General features: G+C 39.3%; 2 protein-coding genes across 4 annotated transcripts; both read right to left on the reverse strand.

Moving 5' to 3' along the window:
- Positions 1-3,304: 3,304 nt before the first annotated feature.
- tmem44 (transmembrane protein 44) lies at positions 3,305-9,437 on the reverse strand. 3 transcript variants are annotated; one of them, XM_054603355.1, is made up of 10 exons: positions 9,110-9,437; positions 8,907-9,033; positions 8,736-8,826; positions 8,355-8,515; positions 7,995-8,081; positions 7,704-7,874; positions 7,166-7,327; positions 6,816-6,884; positions 6,574-6,702; positions 3,305-3,579 (listed from the first exon to the last, which is right to left on the reverse strand). In XM_054603355.1, the coding sequence occupies exons 1-10, from the start codon at positions 9,430-9,432 to the stop codon at positions 3,352-3,354; spliced, it is 1,548 nt and encodes a 515-aa protein (XP_054459330.1). In that variant the 5' UTR covers positions 9,433-9,437; the 3' UTR covers positions 3,305-3,351. The 3 variants fall into 3 exon arrangements, with proteins under 3 accessions (XP_054459330.1, XP_054459329.1, XP_054459331.1); XM_054603354.1 differs by having other exon boundaries at positions 6,574-6,705; XM_054603356.1 differs by having other exon boundaries at positions 3,496-3,579; positions 6,545-6,705.
- A 531-nt stretch (positions 9,438-9,968) lies between these two features.
- lsg1 (large 60S subunit nuclear export GTPase 1) lies at positions 9,969-16,114 on the reverse strand. The gene is made up of 14 exons (XM_054602709.1): positions 15,843-16,114; positions 15,551-15,677; positions 14,590-14,710; positions 14,411-14,497; positions 14,147-14,233; positions 13,972-14,032; positions 13,461-13,637; positions 12,845-13,210; positions 12,641-12,742; positions 12,387-12,534; positions 11,956-12,075; positions 11,605-11,684; positions 10,784-10,960; positions 9,969-10,646 (listed from the first exon to the last, which is right to left on the reverse strand). Exons 1-14 carry the CDS (start codon positions 15,939-15,941, stop codon positions 10,467-10,469), a joined length of 1,932 nt encoding a protein of 643 aa, XP_054458684.1. The 5' UTR covers positions 15,942-16,114; the 3' UTR covers positions 9,969-10,466.
- Positions 16,115-18,575: the final 2,461 nt, after the last annotated feature.

Genomic DNA, 18,575 nt, shown 5'->3' on the forward strand with positions numbered 1-18,575 from the left:
CACCATCCATAAAAGTAACCTGCATACTATCACAGCGAGGAGAAAAGGGAGCTCGTTATATACTCCCATGTGTCACATCTTGGAGTTACCACAGATTAGCCACGTGATGCTAAAGGTGGTAATGAGGTAATGGTCCATTCTTAGGGATGATCAGATCAGTGTGATGCAGGGACAATAATGATAATAATAATAATAACTTTATTTATATAGCACCTTTTAAAAACAAGGTTTACAAAGCGCTTCGACAGACAAGGCAGCAAAACAGTGCAATAGATGAGATGAAACATTAAAAACAATCGTTAGGATATAACTAAATTAAGAAATATAAAAGAAATAACAAGTGACAATCAAATAAACGAAAAAAAAAATAGATAAAATCAAGTGAAATAGATAAACATAAAATAGTAAACGAATATAAGATCAAATTGTAAAACCAAATAAAACGAAAGATTAAAACGACGACATCACATAAAAGCCATTCTGTAAAAAGGTGTTTTAAGAAGTGATTTAAAAGAGATTACTTCTAGTCTATTATAAGAAAGTAGTGATTTGTATTGGATTATTACGATTTCATCTTTTTTTTTTTTTTTTAAAGAAAGTGCTCATTTTCGAGGCTGGATTGCCAGATGGATCAAAGCAGGCAACAGCTCTTGGGGCCCAGAATTCCAGTGGCCACAAAGCCCTTAGGTTCACTACATGTCAATTCTTGTTGGTAAATTGGTTAATTGCAAAATTACAGCACTAAGGCTAAATAACATCTGAGGACATTGTTAACAGATCATGTGGCCCTGCCTTGTGGAGGGACCCTGTGCTAAAATGTAAGACCTGTAGCATTTTAGTCAATAGTATAAAAAAAAAGCTCAACCAGGCATTGTCATTAAGAAAATTAAAGAAATCGAAAATATGCGCAAATTCATCAAATGGACTGTGAGGGACTTACAAGTTATCAAATTGTGCTCTAAATCGAATCAGAGGAGGCTACATCCTACATTTCCCATGATGCAACAATAAATGCCTGGTGCCTGCCGGTTTTAAACTACAAGTCATCTGTTTGAGATGAAGACTTTCTGTAATTAAGTAATTCTGCAAGTAATGCAATGTCCTGTGCCCAAGTTGAGACATCATTGAGGTCGTTACTTTACACTTAAGAAAGGTCCTCAAGAGAAAGATATTATACATTTTCCATAACTGTTACTACAAAAAAAATGATCTTCATGTGTTAAAACAGTTGAGTCCCCCCCTTAACAAAGTTCTCAAGAAACTCACTAATATATAATCCTTTATTCTGAGTTATCCAGTAATGACCAGGCATTTCATAAGTTAGCGTTCAGTTTCTGATTTACTCATTCACTTCAACTATTCAGGATTTTGTGAATAGTTGAAGTGAATGAGGTGAACCAAATGTCCTGCAGGCTCCAATCATCCAGCGTCTTCTATGTCCTCTGCATTGGAGCGATCACTGACGCACGGGCCAAGAAAAACAAAAAGGCCCATTCCCCGCTGCTGCTTCAGATGTGCTAATCCGTGCTCTTCATCACTTCTGCAAACAGAATTCCACCTTTTTTTATGGGACACACAGTTTGTTTTCCTTTGGCCTAGTCTCAGAAGGGACAGAGATGAGGCCCCGACTTATCATCACATTAGGATTTTACGCACTACAAACACATCTTTTTTTTCTTTAGTTTATTGGATGTGTTTGGAAATACAGATGGAAAAACAGCAACTTGTGTGTTGGTCTATTTTCAACAGAATAAGTTCTCAGGTGTACTAAACCAAATGTATAAATCTATTACAACAGTAGAGTTAAGGCTACATGTTATGCAATTTGAACTCCGGTTAAACAGCCACTATGTGTGCAATGATTGATCTTATTCAGCATCTCAGATTTCAGGCCTCTTTACTAAGCTTTACACATGGGATGCATTCCTATCTAACAGCAACATTAGAGCAGCAGGAAGCACTGCATGGCTTTTCATTGTCGGTTGATTAATCACATCCCGAATGCATTAAAGACAAAATAGTTACAGAAATGAATATATATTAAGCACTGTCTGAATTTAAGTGGTTAAAAAGTATTTCCACTATCAGTAGGGCTTGACAATACAGTTGAAAACATCATTACACGATATTATTGGGATTTTTATAACATGACGAATGCATATGAAACCACACTCAAAATAATCAAACAGATGTTGAAAGCAGTTCATTTTTTTCCCCAGTGGCACGCAATACATGAGACCTTATTCTTCAAAAATGCCTCCTCAAAATTATGAATATTAATCATTAACAGAAACTGGTAGAACAACATGAAAAGATCATATCATCTCCATATGATGTGGGTGATATTCAATAGACAATATTATTAAATTATCTCTCGGCCCCGCCTTATCATGTCATGTTTACACACCAAACAAGGTGTTAAATTACATTAATTTCCACGGCTGATTAAAGCAATTGCTTTGCTACACTTCATTAGTTGTTTCCCAGTAATTTGTCTCAGACGGGTATTGACTTGAGGAAATGTAACAGGGAGGAGTAAAATGTGCCCCATAACTTTCCTCTAATCTAAGTATTGTTCTGTTATCAGGTTTTAGGAAGTCCCTTCAGTTAAAAATGCCCTGCTCTGCTGCTCTGCTGCTCCAGCATCATCGTCTAGAGCCCCCTGGCAGGCAGATGGACACGAGGTCTGAGGGATGATGGAGAGGACGGAGGGGCCCTGGCCGTCTAGTCTGGTGCTTATCTGGGCCGCTGGGCTTTTTCCAGTCCAGCCCTGATAACCCGGGTCGACTAGCAAAATACAGGATGTGACCCAATAACCCTGCAAGGCAGCAAGGTCGCAATATTGTTTTATTAGGGGAGGTCTTTTCTGTAAACTGTATTAACAGATCTCAGTGGTTTTGATGAATGCGAGTTTTTCCAACCGCTGTAGTTGACTCTGTTCACTGAAAAACATCCATAAACTAAAGATCTCCTTTTTGTCCTCTTCTGCAGCCCCCATAGCTATAGACAGTAAATGCAGGTGTGTCAGTGGGGCATAGATGCAATTAGCACTGTGTTACCTCGGCAGTAGATAATGACTTAATGGTCATTAAATTAAATTAAAATATTTAATAGTATTGCTTAAGGACAAAGCTGCACATTGCAACCAGAATGCAACATTCAAAATCACCAACCAAAAGATCTGCAATTATCACCATAAATTTTTACCAACAACGGCCTGTTAAGGTTATAACAAAGATGCAGTATATTACACACACACATTAGCTAAACTGTAAAGTAAAACAAGAAAGATAATAGTTCAGTGTTTACTCTTTTATTCCCCTCAAATGAATGCACCAGATGTGTATCACATCACTGATTGAGATTTTCATTTGTTTGCCATTTTGCCAGGCTTGCAGAAGAGACGCTCTCACCCTCTTCTTTACCAGACTGAGTTTTCTGTGGGAGGCCAAACATGGAACAGGTGCAGATGGTAACAAGTTTGGGGTTTGTCAGCCTCTCCTGCGGTGGAAACGTATCCTCCTCCTGTTGTTTTGCATTTGGTTCAATCCACTGGGCATTTGCCTCTTCAAAATCCCACTGGAAAACATGGACATGTTAAAATAGTATTATGCAAGATAACAGTAGAAGGATTATCATGTCATCATTTACAATTTGTATAAGAGTCACCATAGCTCACTAACCATCCCTGTAGACATTAAGGCCTCAAGAGGGTTATGTTTAGGAGTATATAACCAATGTGTCATAGTGGTTGCAGTTTGCTCAAAGCATCTCAAAAGTATCCAAGTTGCCTTCATCTAGCACCGGAATATTTGTTATTAGGCTCTGATCCTTATCCCATCAAACACTGGTTAGATGGGATAAAACGAAAGACAAAATACTTTTTTTATGACTCACGTTGTGCAACAGACTCAGCCCCATGTCGAGAATGCAAAAGGCTTAGACTTGCGCGCGCACGCGCACACACACACACACACACACACACACACACACACACACACACACACACACACACACACACACACACACACACACACACACACACACACACACACACACACACACACACACACACACACACACACACACACACACACACACACACACAGAGAGTGTTAAGTCCTCGCCAGCAAACATCACACAACAGACCATAAACATCTCCCAAAATAGCAGAGGGTAACGAAGGCCCCTTATAGACAAGGCAAGCATTTTGCACTACTTCCTAGGCAGACAGGCCCAGCCCAGTGTTGGTCTTTAATCAAAAACCCTTTACAGGAGAACAATTGGGCCACAAGGCAAATCTCAAACAATTCCAACCCCGGCTGTACCCCTCAGTACATACAAACCCCCCCCTCACCTCAGTGAAGAGCCGGCACTCAGCAGAAAATGTGCAAGAAACACACAGCACAATAGACAATTCAAGCTGCTGGCTGCGTTGACTGCCCAGTGTATGCAGGCAGCACACTCCAAAATGCTGTGTGGTTTTATCACGATCAGCAATTATGTGGATATGAAAAGAAGACGTCTAAATTCATGTTATTTGCATATCTAAAAATTGTTCACTAGCACTATGATCTGTTCCTCTCTGTCCTCAGGTTGCTTTGTAACATTTTACAGTTTGGTAACTTCTGAGTTCAATCTAGTGGAAAAGAAAAAAATGACAGCTTTCAATGAATGTTGAATGAATGTTTGAGATTAAACATTAGACACTGGGTGAAACCATCTTTCCATTAAATCACCAAGCAAACAGCTTCTGTTAATTCTAACTAGCATGGGGGGTAAAGTTCCAGGCAGGGAGGGACTAATCTATGAATTTACATGCTGTTGTCTTTCTTTAGACAAAGAGTTCAGATCAGCGATTTGTTCCTTTCTGATCAGAAAAGATTAGCTGTTATTATCAGGAGTTTACAGATTTGGTTTTACAGACTCAAAGGCCAAACCAGTGCTGCCCCCAAAACACTGAATATTTGGAAGCTCCAGTGCTTGGACAAAAAAAATAAAAACTAACATATGAGAGTTGAGATTAAATTAAGTTGAAGAGGAGAAGTATTCATACACCACATACAATTTTTAAGCCGGTACATTTGGAACACTTTGTTTAAGCCCTCTTACTACTCTATCACACTATCTTTAATAAGGGAATTCAAGTCATTTGTTTTTCCTGTTTGTTTCACAGTATCAAGCTGCAATTGTTTGTGCTCACACCGTTTACCTTTGTTTCTCTGATTAAATGACATCCTCCATAGCTTGACTTTCTACAGCAGAACATTAAGGGAGTTTCTCTTTTGGCTGCAAGTGCCTGAAAAAGGAACAGCTTGTAATTTCACTCTCCATGCAAACTCAAACTATGACTTTTCAGAGAGGGGAGTTTATATAAATGTGAGCTGCCCTCAAAAACAAGATAGTTTTTGCTGTGTAGCTGATATTTAATTCTTTGCACGTTTCACTTTACTTCGAATCACCAGATAAGAAACCAATAAATATTCTCTCCATACACTTTTACCAACAAACCGCGTGCACACACGTTCTCATTATAGAGTATGACTCATCAATCCTAAAAGAGTATGATGACTGTTGTCTTCTCACAAGAACCTCTGACGACTGTCTGACTTACTTCCCTCAGGGTCACATGTGAAAAGCACAAATCTTGGTGTGCAGCAGATCAAACTGCTGACCTGTCCGGACTGTAACTTCTTCTTATGACTTCCTCAGAGCGCTGGATTATAATTTGCTCATTATAACTTCTAAAATATATATATGTGAGGCATTTGATTTAATCTAATCTAAACAGAGACAGCCCATTCATAAAAGGCGGTACATAAATCTAGTGAGGTGGAACGAAAGTAGAACAGATAGTGCTGTTCAACCCTTTAAATAGGTCAATTGCATTGTCTCGACTTTAACCTCTTCATGAACTTCCATGCTGTGCTGGGAAAACCGGTTACATAAGCCCAAATACAAAGGTTATGAAATAAAACAGATTCAAGCGGTTTACACAAAGTGATATTGCACAAGTTAACAGCGGACAAAACACCCCGTTATATTCATTCATAGTTTCACAGTAGTCCTGAAACACACATTAAGTCAACATGCTGTCGCCATCTAGTGGTAGGCCCAGTGAGTACACATAGCTTTATTTATTGACTGGCTTGAGTCTGAGCTCACTGTTCAGCACTGCAAAACAGACAAGCTATTCCTTAATATGGTTAAGATGGCAGAATAAATATATATATGCAACAGTGTACATTTGAGATGTTTGATGATTTAAATAGATATTTGTAGAGTCAAAAGTGCTGCACTGCTTATTGAAATCAAATAAAAAGGGTGAAATGTTACTTCCAGGTTATTACTTGCTGAATATTAAATCAGAAGGGTTAATAAGGTTGTTGATTAAAAAGCAAACAACAACTATTTCTTGTGAAGATGCTGACCACATTATTAGTGTGAGTATTGTGCATTGAATGTTTTAATGAAGCATTGACTTTGAATCTCTGCTTTGATTGTTCAGCTTACTCAAGTTGGTAAGAAAAGTCATACTGCTCACCAGCAGGGCTAAACGGGGCTCCAACCCACCTCCAGGTCAGAGCTGACTAGTGAAGAGTCACATGATGTATCTGAGGAGCAGAAACTGTCCACTCGCACATTCTGGTTGAGAGACCGGTCCTCCACTTCCTCCAATGACATCACTTCCTTCAGGCATTTCTGCTTAACAACAACAACAACAAATAACATATTCAACTGCCAGGATGACAACTGATTGAGTTGAAGAAAATATACAGTGAGTATGCAGTCTGTTCCTTCAGATTTTCACTTACTTTTCCTGCTGGTTGAACAGTGACATCCATATAACAACCCATCTCAGTCATCTTTTGGACATTTTTTGTCTTTGAACACAAGGTTGAATAGAATTATGATTAAACCAAAACTGAAAAAAAGCATCATTAGCATTCATTTTATGAAAATCACTCAAACCTTGCAGAGGAATGTCTGCATTCTGCGATAATTGAATGAGTGAAATGACACAGTAAGTAATATTCCAATACTGTCAATGTTAAATATAAAACAGTTGGTTAGTTAGTGCCTTATTTACTCAGAAAGATTCCTGTACAATTTCAACAGTTTAGAAAAACAAATAGGACCTTAAACATAAAGAATCAAAACATACTTTTGTCCCTGTGGAAGAATGAACTTGCTGTTTTTTTGGTCTTTTCATGACATCATTATCCGCAGTGAGGATGCGTGAGCCACTTAAAAGGCTCTCTGTGTCTGGAAAAAAACTGGTACGCTGCTGTCTGGTTCCTCTCTTCCACCAGTGGACGACAAGAATCTAAAGACGTTGGATTAAAGGTCGACACCTGGCTCAAAGTCAGTACAACTCACATACAATCGAGCAATTCAAGACATAATTTAACCTACTTGTACTACACGTTATTGTTCAGATGTCAAACATTGTTTGTAGAATTGTGAAGTTCTTCTCTTGTATTTTGTATTGATCACTTTTGGGTTTCTGCTTGTGCTGCTCTTTCTCTTTTTGTTAAGTCATGGTGTCTATCCCTTTTTCTCAAACAGTTACCTGAATCATCGTTGTGTAGTAAATGCACTCTGGAAACCACCTACAGCTCTGTGGTTAAAGGGTTTTGTTGTGAAGCCCTGAACCTGGCAGACTGAGTAAGATGCGGTCACTTTTTGCTATTTAAGGATACAAGAAGGTCCATTGTGACACAGCATATTGCTGACAGCAGCCACGGCATGACTCTTAAAAGAAAGCCAAACTGAGTGTCGTAGAGGAGTATGGCAGCAGCATAGAGAGCCCCAGCCAGTGAGCACAGCAGTCCAGAGAACATGTAGGCCCAGGTAAACATCTGTCCTCTGTACTAAAAAGGGAGAAAATAAATGTAATTTGTTTAAAAGGGATTTAACACTGGGATATATTTTGGGAAAGCAATAATAGGTGGATCAGACACCAAAACACTCATGTAATGTTTGTCACTTACTGCTCTGCAGAGAGCAGGGAACCTGGAGGTACAGGCGATGACACAGGACAGCAGGCCAAGCATGTAACCCAGGACTTCAACGTTGTCCTGTTAGAAGAACAGCTTTAAGATGTTATAATGTCTGCTACAATATGAGGGGAGGAGGTCAGTCAAAATAAACATGAACATCGATCCACACTGCAAGAATCGAAGATGCTGTGAAATATACTACAGAGCATTTAAAAATGCAGAAGCACCACTTTAGTGTGAGAAAAGTGTAGATAAAATAAAATGTAAATGTATTTGTCCATGGAACTACACTAACTAAAGTCATACAATTAAAAAGGACTACAACTAGCAGCAGGGGTGGTGTGTGCTTACTTGGAGGATGGTGTGCAGCAGTCTCCTCCTGCTGCTGAGAGGCCTCTCTGCTGAGAGGTGGGTCACCCTGGACTTCAAAAAGCCTCCTGCAACTACCATCAGTACACACACTGCAAGGAGGTGCTGCCTCCTCCGCCCTCTCATCATCCTCAGCCTCCTGCCTGAGAACACAGAGATATTTGCAGTTGGACCGACACAGTTGTAACACATCCTCTATTCATGTGTTTGGTTATCTGTAAAGTGTCTCTGATACATTTCATTACTGTTTTGCCTTAAGTGTTAGTTGGGTACTAATATTAAAAACATCAACGTACAGTTGGTGTATTGAGAGTGATAAGGTTTTGCATTTTATATTGAGATATGGCGTTTCTCTAGACACACCTGCCTTTGAGTTCCAGTACAGGAGCACATGGAAACAGCAAGCAATAAAACTAACAGCATCCACAGCAGCAGCAAAAGCACCCATCAAAACCTACAGAGGAGGGAATAGAGATGATTTATTACTGAATGCAATTTGATAAAAAAAAATAAAAAAAATAAAAACTATGATACCTGAATATGCAGCTGTCTGGACAGAATGGCTCCAATTGTGCTGCACAGGTTACCAATGAAGCTGTAGAGGAAAGAGATGGTGCCTCCTGGAGCTTCTTTTCGAAATGTGCACATCTGATACACGTAGCTTTAAAGAGTTAACACAGGTTTAATGTCAGTTTCAAAAACATCCTGGAACTAATGGTGAATGAAGACATACTTACAGAAAGCATGACAGCAGTAAAAGCAGCGCAGAGAGAGAGCTGAGGCCGATGGGGACGCAACGTCTGTCTGCGTTGTGAGAGAAACAGGTAGCGACCGAATCGACGCAAAATTCAAGTAAACCGAATGGAAAAGTGTTGGGATTCTCTCTTGTCTGACCCACTAGGGTCAAGGTACGTGCACCCATATTAATTGCGAATACAGTTACATTTCGTTGTACTAGGAAAAAAACGAATCCATGCAGCACCTGTGCAGCCACGCAGACGCACAAACGCATGATGGAAGCACCTGGATGTTTAAGGGAGGAGCTCACCTGTGATAACATGCTTAGGGAATACTGGATGCTGTGGGAGGTAAGCTTAAAAAGTCTCAGTTTTTGAAGGCTAACTTGAAACGAATGCATCCATGCTTTAAAAAAAAAAAAAAAAAAAAAAAAGTTAAAACGCAAGTTGTTTGATCATTTAGTTGGAGCTCAACCTGTGTGAAAGTCGAGCTTTCATAGACATTTGCATGCAATGTTATGAAATCAATGTATGGGAGCGAAAGAAGAACTACAGATGTCATGGGTTTTGGTGAATTCATCTCAATCAATCAAACTTTAAATCAATTTTACTTTCATTTAATCAATTGCTGGTATTAAAATATTGATGAATGTACATTTTTAGTCATTGAAACCTTTTTAGAGATGAACCTCTACATGAATACATATGCCCCTAGATAGTAATAATTGTGTGCATATGGGATTTGAATTATCAAAACATTTGCAAATACAGATTATTTGTCTTTCAAACATTGTATTGTGTTGCATTGACCAATGTTACCTGGTGGAAATGGAGTAGAAAAAAAGGATGCACCAACATGAAAACCTTCAATTTTTTTAATAATCCAGCTTTGTTGAATGAATCACATATTTTATGAATAAAAGCTGTGTCAAACATAGTCATTTCTTCGGGTGATTTAGACTTTGTGATTTGTCTTTTGAAACGCCTTCAAAATACAACTTGAAAAAGGCCTGTTCAATGTCTTATAAAATTCACACCCTCTGGATGTACAGTGTACAATGTACATTTACGAACACTGTATTAAGATCTGGTGTACAACTGGAGATCCAGCTGATGGAATGCATTGCACCAATATGATCTTCTAACCAGAGCAGTACATGACAGATTATGCACCTTATTTGTTAATATTGAGACGGCCATACATTTCCATACTCACAGGATTAAATAGCCTATATCTTCCTACACATACTACTAAGCATTAATTCCTCTGGAATCACATGTGAGCTGTAGTTTATGTTTTTTTTAAATTCCTGCTGAAATGATCTGTTATTAAAACTGCTTTGATTCAGGATCTTCATCAGGCGTCCAGGTGCTGTTTAAGACGGCGTACTTTCTCCTTCTTGTTCTTGTTGCCATGTTTTTTCCAGGGTTTTCCCACCACCGCCTCTGGACCAGGTTTTTCTGGGGCGACAGGTCCGCAGCCTGGCTTGTATCCCATAACAGTCTGAACCCCCTTGGAGAGCGCCCGCACGTTCTCCTGAAGATTGAGAGCCCATCAATACTCAAGCATTTCATGTCACTTTTTTTTTTTTTTTTTTTTTTTTTTAATTCTATGACAACCTAAAACTACAATTAAGTCATTTGTCTTATAAGAAAACAGCATATCAATGGTACCTGATGGAAGAAGTTCTTGTCAACCACATTTTCAATTCTCCTGATTTTATGGTGTTTGCTTGTTGTTGTGGAGGAGAGGTCACAGCAGTCTGAGTCTATTTTCAGGAACTGGTTGTGCTGCGGCTGGAAGTCCTGAGCGTTGATATGTGGAGGAGGATGGCAGTACAGAAGCTTTCCCTGTAAGGGGTCAACATTGTTAGGGAGAGGATGTTCTATTCAGCATGCACATATTTTAATGCATCTTAAATCAATGATAGAAAACAATTACATTATACTGTACACTACAATGTGCAGCTATATAACCAAAGATTCCTGTTGTTCTTTTAAACATAAAGCAGAAGCACAGTGAAGTCACACTTATTGTAGGTTATGCTACAAGTGAATTAACATACTTGTGGCAACAAGTAGATCAAAATGAATTACTTTGTTTATGTTCTTAAAAAGTGCAGCGTTCATGAGCAGGCCTGGCCCTTTAAATGAGAGACTGAGCCGTAGAACACTATTCCTGCCAATCAGAAACAGGGGGCGTTCGCACTCCTGCACAGTACAAGGTAAAGGCCATGGATAAATAAAGAAAACGCAGTGGGAGCGAGAGGGGCAGTAAATCTATTATTTTGTTTGAGTGTTGAGTTCAAATATTTAAACAATATTTCAGAGAGAGGTGTCACGTGATGACTTTAAGGAGACTGCCTTGAATTTTTGACTCACAACGGACAGTTCCCTGACGTCTTATTCACCGTTAGCTGCTACAAATAAGTAGACAAAAACAACAAAATATACAAGCAACTGTCATTTTTCATTTCTGACTCTGAGGCACTTACACAGACGAAATCCTTCAGGATGTATCGGGCTGATCTGGATTGATCAGGCTGGCCGTGCGATGTCATAAAGCCTCTCATGACTAAAATAGAGGGAAACACAATGATACACTTTATGCTGCTCTTATCTTAAAGCAGAGTTTACTGAATGCTTTAAAAACAACAAAAATAAACTTAGTTCTAGGAAACAAAAGGCTATAAAGTGGGCTAATAATACATAGGTGTATGAAAGACTTTTGATTATTTGATATAAAAGCAAAGCTCATCTAAATTCAGAGCTGTACACTGCCAAGAGCATCTTTTTGGCCTATTGTTAATGTATTCTCTGTTGACACAATAAATAACTGATCTCACATCCATAAGCCATCAGCAGCTCCTCAGAGGTGGGAGGCCTGTCGGGGTCTTCATCTTCTCGTGGTCTGATGATGTTGACGCCATAGGTGCCTTCTAGGACATGCCGAGGGATCGCCTGACATATGTGTCAAATCTGTTAAAGACTTAACCAAGATCCAAGAAAATTCTTAAAGTCGGAGGGGCTGTGAGCTTCATGAAGTTTAAATTCAAGTTTCTAGGTATACCATTTAAAAAAACAACTCATTATTTTAAAATTGATTTTGGTTATTTGAATTAATTAAGGTAAACAAATCAACAACTGATGCTGGGTCATAGAGACAGAGGGATGCAGCTGATCACACTACCATGATTGGATGGTTGAAGATAAAGGCAGTTCTGTGTCAGTGACTTAAAACAAACTGCGGCAGGATTCTGCCATCAGCATGCAAAGGATATATGGGAGATCGCAGGTACGTGATCTCTCATCTGGTCAATGGACAGGATCCCAGAGCAGATCATCTCAGCTTTGGTAGAAACAAAGGAGGGCATGACCAGACCCGGACAGTCACAGAGGCACAGGCCGGGCTCCACATACAGAGTCTGTTATACATGTCAAGAAAAAGCAACACAATCAGTCACACATGAGGCTTTTCTGTTAATGAAAGACTTGAATTCACATGGAGAGGTTTAAAGAGTTGTACCGTACCTGAAAGTGCTTGGTGTGTCCTGGAGTGGCTGAAACAGACACCTTCTTGTTCCTTAGGATAGTGTTGATGGTGGAACTCTTTCCCACGTTAGGATACCCAACCTGTCGAATTCATTCACAAAGACAATCAGAAAACTCATAAAAGGTGACTTTATCACATCAGGCATTATGCAATGAATTGTATCGTGTTAACTTTTCACCCACCAGTCCCACTGTAAGTTCTCCTTCTTTACACCTGGGCCCGTTGTGAACAGCCTTAAACATTTCAAGCAGCTCATCCTTATGCAGCAGCCGGCTTGAGTTGTGGAAGGAGGATTTATTGGATGAACCAACTGTCCCGTCTTCTTCATCATCTTCACCCTCTGAGCAGGTGTGCCAGTCCTCTTCACCTACAGTTATCTTTTCCCGCTGCTCTTCGTCTGTACCACTGTCTTGTTCCTCCTCCTCCTCCTCCATCTCCTCCTCTCCATCTGCCCCTTTTTGGGTTGTCACTTCATTGTCTGGCTGTCCTTCTTCTTCTTCTTCTTCTTCGTCACTCTCTACACATTCTGGTTCCTCCACTTCCATGCCCTGTGAGAAGAGACGTGTTGCACTCTGATACTGGCTTTAAAAGGCAGCAGCTAGTCTGAGTATGCTAAAAAGATCTACACACATTCACAAGCATTTCTCCAAAACAATCTCAAATCACAAACTGATAACATCCAGCTACCCATGATGAGGGAATTTAGATCTACACTTCTATTTGCTACCAAGAAATGTATATAAATGTATAAACACATACATTCAAATTCGACGGTGATGTGCAGCTTCTCAAACTCACCTTCTCCTCTGCATCCAGTCTGTCGCTCTCTGCCAGCGCAGACCAGAAAACTGCCCTCATCCCCTCTTTCTGGAAACGTCTGGCCCACGTTCTCCTCTGCTCCCTGGTCAGCAGGTCCGCCTTATTCACCAACAGCATGTTCACTTTATGCTCTGACGCTTCCTTTACGTACAATTCCTGGCAGCACACAACAGAAAAGAGTCAAATGTTCCGTTCACCTGTATACAGTATTTCTGCTGTATATTCTTTTATTTCATTTTAATATTTGAACTACAGTAAGTACAGATGTTAGAAAGCTCTGAGGAAAAAACTTAAGATGAAAAGAAAAACAATTCAAAAGACAAAACAGACAGTTTAAAGGTGACGGAAACCCAGCATATAGAATATGTATGTATCTTAATGCAGGGTGGAATAACACTGCAAAGTAAGTCACAGTTTAGTTCCATCCTCCTTTAACAGTGTATGCATCTTCCTTTTTTTCCACTTAAACAACTCTACCAAATGTACTAACCAGGTCAGCACATCTGAACAGCAAAGGATTTCTGCCATCAACAATTTGAACGACGACGTCACTAAAGGAAAACACAAACACAGTTTTGCGGTAAGTATTAGATAAGGAGAACACATTCCTCATTAAAGAAGGGTATAAGCTGACAGCTGTACACAACTTTTATTTATTTTTTTACCTCCTCTCGATCACTCTCCACAGTTGTCTCCAGAACTCCAGGTTCCTCTCGAATGGGGTGAGAATTAACTTCTGTTCCTCTTCTAGTCTATAAGGGTCAAATGTGGAGTTAAATTGCTGACAACAATAATCCTACACTGATGTAACCATATTACAATTGCTGTTTTAAATTTTTTAGACACTCTAAACATACAACAACAGTAATGTTTATAAGAAACCATCTTTAAAAGAAAAAAGGTGACTGAGAATACAGAATATTACTCACTGGGCAAGCACTCGTCTCCACTCCAAGAAGCTGTCTTTCTCTGCTTGCTGAAGCGCCTCTGCACTGGTGCCTTCGTCCCAGTGGGGGCTTAAAATTGGAAAAGAGATACCACAAAAATATAAATTTCAGAAAATACAGCATGGGCGATTCATAAAATAAACTAGATCTGGTTCACTTACCGTCTAGGAATTCTGAGAAAATGCTTGTTGTCTTCATGCAGCTTCTTCAGCCTGGTTCGCTCTTCAGCTGTTATTAAACCTGCTCTGGCTTCCGCTGGCACAAACTTGATGTTGAGTTTCTCTAAGAAAACAAAGCATGGAACAGTCAGAGACAGCAGTAGAATCAAAGGACAAAGGAGTAGCAGATAACACAGTAACATCTAAGGCAAAAATATATCTGAGTCCCCTTTACCCTTGTGCACAATTTATCTACGATCCTCTAAGCCAGTGGTTCTCAACCTTTTTTCAGTGATGTACCCCCTGTGAAATATTTTTTCAGCCAAATACCTGAATACTGACGGAATTTTGCCGGCTCTGGTTTCGCCTTCTTTGGCACTTGTCCCTCCGTGTTTTCAGCAGCATTGCTGCTACGCTTCAACCACGACTCCATTGTTTGAGTTTTTTAGCATAATGAAATTGAATAGCCTACTGAATATAAAATTCAGTTTATGAACCTACACTTATATTTTATTGAATATTTATTAAATAACTATTTTTAAAGGATTTTTGAATGGATGCTAATTTTAAATATATATTTTTTTAAATCTCACGTACCCCCTGGAGTGCCTTCACGTACTCCCAGGGGTACACGTACCCCCATTTGAGAACCACTGCTCTAAGCCGTGACCTACCAGTTCATGTGCTCAATGATAAGACTATTAAATTGCAGCTACATACAACACAGTATCAACCGTTTCAACCCCAAATTAGCTCTGCAACAACCAGTGGGTATTTGGTTTGCATTCAGTTTGATGTGTTTGATATGTTAACAACAGCTGTGTCTGAGAATGACATGTATGGGGGCAATGAGTACACCTTGCCACGCTTGGTAAGTAAAAATGACTGCCAATCTTTGCCCACAACATACCTGTACAACCTACAACCAAAGAACTACACACCAGTTAAGTGAGGTGTTTCTTACCTGCAACAAACTCTGTTCCTGCCATCTCTGCAGTGGCCAGAAAGTCATCCATGGAGCTCTGTTCTGTGACTGACTGCAGGTTCAGCCGACCCCAGTCATAGCCATCATTCAGCTCACATGTGTGGCGCTGAAAATGTGGAAAAAAGGATAAATAAGTTAAAAATGTTGTGGTTGGATGGGAAAAAAACATTGCTCCTGTGTAATTGATCTCCAGGCCGAATTTTCTACAGAAGCCTGACCAGTGAAATACCTGCCCTCTCCTAAATATAAGCTAGTTGTTGCCATGACATACCCAGGTGTCGCCCCTCTTGTTTCCTCGGCCTGCCTGGAGTCTCTCCTTGATCAGAGATCGGCCCAGTGCGCCTCCTCCGCCTGCTTTCTTCTTACCCATACTTACTTCTGATGTTGTGACTTCTGTTTTAATATATAAAGTATACTTCACACCAAAAAAACCTGTAATATAGTATATCTAAAGGATTCAAACACGCTATATGTCACTAGCTAATGTACCCCATGTGCACTACGTTGTTGTCGTAGAAACCGGAAGTGGGACAATCCAATCGATACTCATATCCGGTAGCATCGATCTCAACTTCTTGGAGATATTGATTGATATATCTTAGTTTAGGAGTTACGAATTATCATAACAATACTGCATAATTACCCACTCAACACCCAGGATAATATCTGCTTTATTGTAAGCATTTACAGTATCGTGGTTATGGTACAGTCCACTTGTTTGTCCAGCTGTCAAATGTGCCCTGAAGAAAACGGGGCACTAATATTTGTTCCTCATGCCTAACCGCCCCAAGTTTTACAATGAAATACATATAAATACAGACTACATGAATACAGCACAAACGTAGATAAAAAAATCACAAATTAAAAGTTAGTAATGGCAAAATAAAAAGTAATTCATCTTCCCTCGTTAAACGAGATTAACAAAGCACTTCTGATATTAACCAAAAGATGGCAGCATAACACAGCAGTATCAGAATGACGCTCCTACATCTGTCCACATAACCCAAAATGATGAGCAGACATGAAAAGTAAATATTGTGAATATTATTATACAGCTTATTATACCCACTTGTGTTTTCACTGTTAAAATTACGTTTAAATGAGAAGGGAAAAGATTGTTGATGCAGATTGTGTTGGTTTCATCTCAGGAGGAGAGAATACCCTTCAAATTCCAGTTAAAATTGTCTAAAGATATATTGAAGGGGAATTAGCTACATATCCTAAATCTAACTTGTGAGAGCCAATGTCAACACATATTCATAAAAATCTTGATTTGGATGGGGTGGAAATATGGTAGCCTAATTGTGCATATGTTAATTGATTATATATCATCATATATCTTATCCTATATATATATTATATTATATATATATATATATATATATAGGATAAGATAAAATAAGATAATCCTTTATTAGTCCCGCAGCGGGGACATTTACAGGATTACAGCAGCATAGAGGATAGTGCAAACAAGAGACATAGTAAAAAAAAAAAAACAAGATCAAAATAAGTATTATAAATAAGCAAATGAGCAATAAAAAAACCTGCTGGAGCCGATCTCAGCTGTCAATGTGCGAAGGCAGGGTACACCCTGGACAGGTCGCCAGTCTGTCGCAGGGCTGACATATAGAGACAAACAACCACTCACGCTCACATCCACACCTACGGGCAATTTAGAGTCTTCAATGCACCTAACCTGCATGTCTTTGGACTGTGGGAGGAAGCCGGAGAACCCGGAGAGAACCCACGCTGACACAGGGAGAACATGCAAACTCCACACAGAATGATGCTGGAGCCATTTGGAAACAGAGGACAAACGTGTGGGGTTTTGTATGTATATTATTATACAGCTTATTATACCCACTTGTGTTTTCACTGTTAAAATTACGTTTAAGTGAGAAGGGAAAAGATTGTTGATGCAGATTGTGTTGGTTTCATCTCAGGAGGAGAGAATACCCTTCAAATTCCAGTTAAAATTGTCTAAAGATATATTGAAGGGGAATTAGCTACATTACATTACATTACAGTCATTTAGCAGACGCTTTTATCCAAAGCGACTTACAATCAGTAGTATATTACATATCATTCACCCATTCACACACTGATGACAGGCTACCATGCAAGGTGCCACCCATCAGACTCTAACTAACATTCATCATCCAGTCCACACCGATGGCAAGCCTTCGGGAGCAACTTGGGGTTAAGTGTCTTGCCCAAAGACACATTGACTGCCGGAGCCGGGTATCGAACCACCGATCCTCTGAATGGAGAACTACCTTGCTCTCCACTACGCCACAGCCGCCCAGCTACATATCCTAAATCTAACTTGTGAGAGCCAATGTCAACACATATTCATAAAAATCTTGATTTTGAGGGGATGGAAATATGGTAGCCTAATTGTGCATATGTTAATTGATTATATATCATTATATATATATATATATATATATATATATATATATATATATGATATAAGATAAAATAAGATAATCCTTTATTAGTCCCGCAGCGGGGACATTTACAGGATTACAGCAGCATAGAGGATAGTGCAAACAAGAGACATAGTAAAAAAAAAAACAAGATCAAAATAAGTATTATAAATAAGCAAATGAGCAATAAAAAAACCCCAGTAAAAAATCCCCAGTAACTATTATATATACTATATGTAAATATTATATATACAGACATAAACTATTATAACTATATTATATTATAACTATATATATATATATATATATATATATGTGTGTGTGTGTGTGTGTGTGTGTGTGTGTGTGTGTGTGTGTGTGTGTGTGTGTGTGGGTGTATAGAAAATGATGCTGGAGCCATTTGGAAACAGAGGACAAACGTGTGGGGTTTTGTATCAATGAAACACAATCAATACAAGCCAATACATGTCTATTCTCATTTGGTTTCGGCCACCCCCTTGCGTTCTCACGCAAATGGTTTCTCCCTGTATATATTCCGCGAAGCTCGGCCAATAACAGCAGTCTGTGTTGGGAGC

The sequence above is a fragment of the Anoplopoma fimbria genome, chromosome 8 (assembly GCF_027596085.1).
Source record: "Anoplopoma fimbria isolate UVic2021 breed Golden Eagle Sablefish chromosome 8, Afim_UVic_2022, whole genome shotgun sequence".
Lineage (NCBI taxonomy): Eukaryota > Metazoa > Chordata > Actinopteri > Perciformes > Anoplopomatidae > Anoplopoma > Anoplopoma fimbria.

Coding starts and splice junctions, on each gene's coding strand:
- tmem44 (XM_054603354.1), bottom strand. CDS start 9,432: ATGTTATCACAGGTGAGCTCCTCCCTTAAACATCCAGGTGCTTCCATC. Junction 8,516..8,735: donor GTACTGGAACTCAAAGGCAG/GTGTGTCTAGAG, acceptor CTGTGTTCTCAG/GCAGGAGGCTGAGGATGATG. Junction 7,875..7,994: donor TCCCTGCTCTCTGCAGAGCA/GTAAGTGACAAA, acceptor CTCCCTTTTTAG/TACAGAGGACAGATGTTTAC.
- lsg1 (XM_054602709.1), bottom strand. CDS start 15,941: ATGGGTAAGAAGAAAGCAGGCGGAGGAGGCGCACTGGGCCGATCTCTG. Junction 14,498..14,589: donor TTTCTCAGAATTCCTAGACG/GTAAGTGAACCA, acceptor TCCAATTTTAAG/CCCCCACTGGGACGAAGGCA. Junction 12,535..12,640: donor GACACACCAAGCACTTTCAG/GTACGGTACAAC, acceptor CATGTATAACAG/ACTCTGTATGTGGAGCCCGG.